The sequence below is a fragment of the Puntigrus tetrazona genome, chromosome 21, assembly GCF_018831695.1.
Source record: "Puntigrus tetrazona isolate hp1 chromosome 21, ASM1883169v1, whole genome shotgun sequence".
Classification (NCBI taxonomy): Eukaryota; Metazoa; Chordata; class Actinopteri; order Cypriniformes; family Cyprinidae; genus Puntigrus; species Puntigrus tetrazona.
The window spans coordinates 3,475,771-3,482,439 of NC_056719.1; the positions used below are offsets into that span (position 1 = coordinate 3,475,771).

The following is a 6,669-nucleotide window of genomic DNA, read 5'->3' on the forward strand; positions in this document are numbered from 1 at the left end:
CCTTTTATCCCAGTCCTCAGAAACACATTCATAACAACGAAGTCAGATGTGAAAATAAGAACAAGACAATGTGTGTGCAAGTGTGATGGAAAGAGGCAGGAATGGAGGGAGGGAAAAAGTTGTAGGAATGCTGTTTTTGGTTTTTTATTTACTGAGGGCGGGACAATCAGAAGCACATATAGGGCCCGAACTCAGCAGGAAAAGTTGCACAGGAACACTATCGACTATCATCATCTTCATCATCATCATCATCATCATCATCACAAATTAAAACATCCTTCAATCAACATCTTTAAACTATCATCTTTAAGACATTATGGGAAGACAGAAGGTGATCCTGGAAAAGATGTCTCGGATCTTTCAAGTTCGGAACATACTGATACGACAGGCTCTGGCAGAATGCCTGGGCACGCTCATACTGGTGGTGAGACATTTCTGTTGTTTTTTTCATCGATGAGTTAGCGATGAGACAAACTGATTTCTTATGATGAAAGTACCGTGCAGTTAAATTTAGTTTAGTTTATTAATCTTGAAGGGAATGTTTCTGAACAATTCAGAGGAGTAATGATTATTAAATACTACCCTCCAGAATTTGCTGCACATTTTTGTGTTTATAGAAGATTTTCTAAAATATATATATATATATATATATATATATATATATATATATATATATATATATATATATATATATTATTTTATATTCCATGCCTTAAAATATGAAATGTCAGTTTAGTTCATTAGTTAAAAATATATATATATATATATATATATATATATTAGTACATTGATTGTACTTAGCTTGATATATGGATGATAAATAACTAATGATGCAGAGATTGATTTGCTGTCTCTCTGAACAACATGAAATTGTGGAATGCATACAAGATATCAAACCTAAACTAGATGCTTTCATCTGCTGAAAAGGCTACAAACCTCCCTTCAGCTACACCTGAGAGATGTTTTGTCCCCATATTTTGCAAATGATTCTCCTAGAGAAGATTTTATGTTCTTTATACCCATCCTTATGAAAATATATTTTATATACTTTATATTTGTGCTATTATGTTCTGTCATGCTTCCCACTTTTAATAAGAACATGCTATCTCTGCTATAGCTATTAAAACATGGTATTAAATGAATGTTCAAAATAATTATTTATGTCTGCAAAGCAAATGGGCTCTAAATAATAAAAAGCTAGTAAATTTTAATGTAAAATTAATTGGTCAACCAGGAATGTCACAACAGGGATAACCACAAATAATAACTAGAAAATATTGTTTTGTTCGAATCAGACGCCTCTGATATAGCTGTTAATTTGTTGCTCCTCTGCTAAACCTCAAAAGAAAAGTTCTTGCTACCAAGGCTAATTTTCACTTCAACAGAACAATGCAAACATTACTAGAAGCTGTCTTGGAATTAATGAAATATTCCTTGTCTTTTCCTGGTAAACACATCTTGTATTGGTGTACTTGGTATTTTGACTATTTCTTTTACAACACAATTAGCAGATAAGCAAAACAACAAGCACTGGGCACAACATGGTCAATAATCCAGAATTCAAGACAGCCCATATCCGGAATAAATTTGACACACCACAGGGGGATCACAGGTTAAACCATATCTCATCATCTGTTTTCAATGGAAACTAAGACTCGAGAGCAGCAATATCTGGAGAAAAATAGAGCTTCCCCAATGCCCATCTGTTGTTTTCTGATGGTACTGTGCGGTCTGCGAACCCCCCATCCAGAGGCTGATCGTGCGGCTCAATAACGGCTGGCAAACACAGACAGGCTAGAGGGCATCGCACAATGGGAGAGAGAGCAAGTATACACACACAGTCATACACACAATATCTATCAAATCCACATGGTGCCCATAACGTTTCACATTCTTCAAATGCAGTCCTCAAACAAAAAACAGGTACATGAAGCCAAGGATGTCTAGCTCTGAGAATCCTAATACGTCAAACCAAAACCCGCAATCATTCAATGAGATTTATGAAAATGCCCGTTATTCAATCTTGAGCTAGTTTCAGAGTTAAGCAGTTGGTTAATTGGATTACTATTCTTAATTTCTCTGTTTCTAGATGTTTGGATGCGGTGCTGTCGCCCAGTTGATTCTAAGTGGAGGCTCTCATGGAATGTTTCTGACGGTGAATTTCGCTTTTGGGTTCGCTGCTACTTTGGGAATCTTAGTTTGTGGGCAAGTCTCAGGTAACACTGATCATGAGCTTTTTTTAAAACGGTCTTTTTTGTTTTCCTGGGAGAACACAGGAAATTTCAGATTTCTGATGTGGCATTTCACCTCAGTGAGTCACATACAGATCAGAACCAGATATTAAAATGATTGCCCAAATATTCACCAGATGGGTTTAAACTGGTAAAATTACACTACATTCTTTCCTACTTTTAGAACATTTTATTTTCAGATATTATTGGCTGGAATTTAGGGTTGCCTCATGGTTAAAGTTCACTCATTGGATGTACTGTACCTCAAGGCTGTTGTTGAAAAACTACATTAGACAACATCAAATGGGAGTTCTGACTTGAAATTTGCAGAATACTGCAAATAAATTAGTGTTTGGGCTATAAGTCTTGGACAAGAATGAAGTGGCAGAAGGTCGAAAAACAAAGCTCCCAGACATAGATTAAGTCTAATCCATGGCTAAAAAGGTTATGAAAAAAGTTTAAGTTGAAATGTTTGAAGTTTAATCCTGGTTTAAGCTTAATCAGCATGTACCAAACCAGCCCAAAAAGTGTAAAACTGAATCTTTATGGTATATACTTCAGTTTTAATAGTATTCTTTGAAGATCTAATTTCAAATGTACAATTCAACTTATTTAGAAATGCATGTTTGTGTTTTATAGGAGGTCACATAAACCCTACTGTGACCTTTTCCCTTTGTTTGCTGGGGAGAGAGCCCTGGAGGAAATTTCCCGTATACTTCCTGGCCCAGACTCTGGGGGCTTTTCTTGGCTCAGGAATAATATTTGGCATGTATATTGGTGAGTTTTAGGACTTCATTTTGGTTGACAATAACACATTTTTCTCAGTCCACATCCTGGGTCAGTCTGCAGAAGCCAAAATGAAACTCATTTTATGAGAACTGTGGTTATAAACTGCATGGGAGCTTTTGAAGATGTAAAAAGAGCATTCCCTGCTTTAAGTTCACTTGATGTTTTGCAGATGCAATTTGGGACTATGGACAAGGTTCTCTAATTGTTATAGGGGACAATGCAACGGCTGGAATCTTTGCTACATATCCTTCTAAACACCTTACTTTGCTCAATGGCTTCTTTGATCAGGTAAGACAACAAAAACTTGCATTCGCTGAAGCTATTTTTTAAGAATGTCATAGTGTTGTTTGTCCATACAGTGAAAATGCTGTTTCGGACCCCACTGACTTTCATTGTTATGGACAAAAACCATCAACATTTTAGAACAATATGAGTGTGAGTCATTGTTGGGTGAACTAACCAATATTTTTCACAGATGATTGGCACGGCAGCTCTCATAGTTTGTATCCTCGCCATTGTGGACCCTTACAATAACCCCATTCCACAAGGACTGGAGGCCTTTACTGTGGGCTTTGTAGTCCTAGTGATTGGTCAGTCCATGGGTTTTAACTCAGGTTATGCTGTAAACCCAGCCAGAGACTTGGGACCTCGGATCTTCACAGCAATTGCTGGATGGGGTACAGAGGTGTTCTCGTAAGTCACATTTGCTTTACTGTTTATGTTTTCCCCATCCATTTCACTATAGATACCATCTCTAACATAAATGTGTGTTCCATCTACCACAGAGCCAACTCTTACTGGTCCTTTGTACCAATCTTTGCCCCATTCATTGGCGCCATGTTTGGTGTGATGGTGTATCAGCTGATGGTGGGATACCATGTGGAAGGAGAAGCAAGAGATAAAAGGGAAACAGAGGAAAAAGAAGAGAAGGAAAGACTCAAACTCTCTGCTGTTTCTGAGAAGGAGACAGCGTAAGTCTGGGATCAAATGGAGTTGTTTTCCCACAGTTCTGTTTAGCTTCTAAAATTTAATTTTGCTCTCATGACAATATAGTAGCAATACTGTGTATCTTGTACCAACATTAAATCAAAACTTTTGACAGTTACCCTTGACATCATGATTAGACTCAAACTAATTAGTTGTATTTTTTGCAGTATGTGCGTAATTAGTTGATGTCCTAACAGTTTAATTGATGAATCATAATTTGCATTTATACATAAACTTACCAGTTATCCTTTCAGTTTATTCCAAAAAATGGTCAATCATAGCCAAATTAATTCATCCAATCTGCTAACAAGTCATTTGTTGTCACCCTTTCATTTATCTCTAATAGTTCTGCCTGCATAATGAATAATTATGAATAAGGGATATGATTTATGAAAACCTTCACCCTTATGAATACTGCATCAAAAGTACCTGTTCCGCTAATATTACAATTGAATATATCACAATATTACAAGTGAATATTAATGAGTGTTGTAATTATGCAGTGAGAAACCCAGTCCTCTTTACATTATGTGGCTTTATGCCTTTTTGGAAACGTATCTATTGTCCAGATATGTTTTGATGTATCACATGCCTGTTTCTGTTCTGGTTTACACTGTTCAGGGTTTACACTGACTATGCATATAATATATCGTGTTCATTTGCTCTTCACTGTGTTCACTGTGCTTTTTAAAAATAAACAGCATTTTTGGTAAAGCATTGGGATTCTGAAGGATCTGTAGTATTCTTAATATATGAGAAACATCATGCTCAAAATTTATTTTTGAAATGATCTGGTCGTTTAACCGCAGGGAATGCCTTTGATGTCCATTCATGTACTTGCTCAGTATATATTAGCATCATTCAGTCCGTAAAAAAAAAAAAAAACTGAATGTCCAAAGGAGAAGCGAGTTTTCTTCTATTAAATAACATTACAGATTAATGCAAATGTGTGTACATATGTTTACATGTTCTGCAAAGTCTGAAGTCACATTTTGGAACAAATCAAGAAGTGTCTGTCCAAACCTCTTTTCTTCGGTCTGCAGTAAGAACTGAGTTTAAGTGAATTGTCAAAAACCACTGCTTGGATTCATGGCAATAAACAATAGTAGTAAAACAAAACAGCTGTAATTTAGTTTAAAAATTACACACTTTATTCTTGCTTGAAATCACACTGTCAACAAGCAAACTTTATATAGTATATAGCTATTACGATTTTAACTATAAAGCCCTTTCACATGAATTCAATTCAAAATGTTATTTCTTGAACTGCATGAAATGATTTTATTCAACACAAGTTTTGCAAGTGTTTTTGTTATTAGTGAACCTCTGTGGTATTAACTGTAGTGGAAGTTGCAATCAAATGTGGCTTGTGCATTCTCAGATATATCATGTAAATGAATGCAAATTGTAAAATCTTATACGCATTGATCACAACTCACTCTCGTGTAAATCTTCCAAATGGAAAGGGAAGATTGCAGTGCCTGTTTAGTTCAGTGAAGGGGGAAATAAAGAATGAAAATAAGAGATGTGTTTATTGGCATCAGATGGACAGAGATAACCCAGACCATGAATCTTAAATCAATGAGCACACACAGAGTCAGTTTGTAGGCAAAAAATGAATGCAGACGTTAAGAAGAATGTTTGTGGAATAGAGTTTGGGAATTTGGGATGAAATTTGAGGCAAGCTAATCGAGGCTTTTGAAACCATTAAACCAATTTTCTTGTCGTCTTTGGATTTCTGGGTGCGGAACAGCCATAGGCTCCATCCACAAGTGTATAAAATTCTTGAGGGTTTTTTAGATGTGTCAAAGCACAGCTTAAAATACATGTCATTTTTCCACATACCACAGATATACATTTCCCCACACATCCTAAATGGGGCTTTAGAATGTCCACAGTATATGAGAATTTAATAAAAATGACTTTACTATGACTAAAATTCATCAGTCATTTTGTAACCATTCTGTAGTCTGTATATCAAAAACACATTATCTTTGTTGAGTTTGAATCGGGTTCCCATGACAACTGTTGTTCTTGTTGATTGCATTACAGGTCCATGTCAAGCACACTACAAGAGTCAGTATCATGAAAGAAAACTGATACTGAAATTGCTTGTTATGCCCTTAGGCCAGATATGCAAAATGACTGACAGTACAAACTGAAACGTCTAGATCTATGCTTGATTAAAATAGAACAGTGTTTTCTTGGGTGATGTTATTGGTATTAATTTAAAGAGAGGTTGTCTAATATGAGCTTAGTCATTATCATGATTTTTTTTTTTTTTTTTTTGGAGAACACTCAAGCATTTGGGAATAATCTTACTTGGTTCTTGGCTCATTTTTGATCTTTGTTTTCAAGTCAAATGCATCAAAAAAAAAAAAAATAGGACGAGCTCTATCTGTTGGTTGTTGATTGAAAGGAGGCAGATCTGAATGAGAGCTCAGTCTATTTTCAAAAAGTTCTGAATGGTTTTTCTTTATGAAACAATTATGAAGCAATTAGGTGATGTCAAACAGTTCAATTAAATACTTCTTGCCTCCAAATAGCTCAAAAACTTTATCCGTAGGCTATATATAAAATCATAACCTACAAGATGTCCATAAAATCTTATGGAATTATATTAAAGGCTTATATTAACAGCAACCAACAATATACCAAAACT

The 6,669-nt window shown here is 35.5% G+C and overlaps 1 protein-coding gene across 1 annotated transcript; it reads left to right on the forward strand.

Moving 5' to 3' along the window:
* Window positions 1–212: 212 nt before the first annotated feature.
* LOC122326141 (aquaporin-3-like) lies at window positions 213–4,724 on the forward strand. Its single transcript, XM_043220834.1, has 6 exons — window positions 213–424; window positions 2,090–2,216; window positions 2,871–3,008; window positions 3,190–3,308; window positions 3,496–3,713; window positions 3,806–4,724. The coding sequence occupies exons 1-6, from the start codon at window positions 317–319 to the stop codon at window positions 3,993–3,995; spliced, it is 900 nt and encodes a 299-aa protein (XP_043076769.1). The 5' UTR covers window positions 213–316; the 3' UTR covers window positions 3,996–4,724.
* The last annotated feature ends 1,945 nt before the right edge of the window (window positions 4,725–6,669 follow it).

Coding starts and splice junctions, on each gene's coding strand:
- LOC122326141 (XM_043220834.1), top strand. CDS start 317: ATGGGAAGACAGAAGGTGATCCTGGAAAAGATGTCTCGGATCTTTCAA. Junction 425..2,089: donor TGGGCACGCTCATACTGGTG/GTGAGACATTTC, acceptor CTCTGTTTCTAG/ATGTTTGGATGCGGTGCTGT. Junction 3,714..3,805: donor TGGGGTACAGAGGTGTTCTC/GTAAGTCACATT, acceptor CATCTACCACAG/AGCCAACTCTTACTGGTCCT.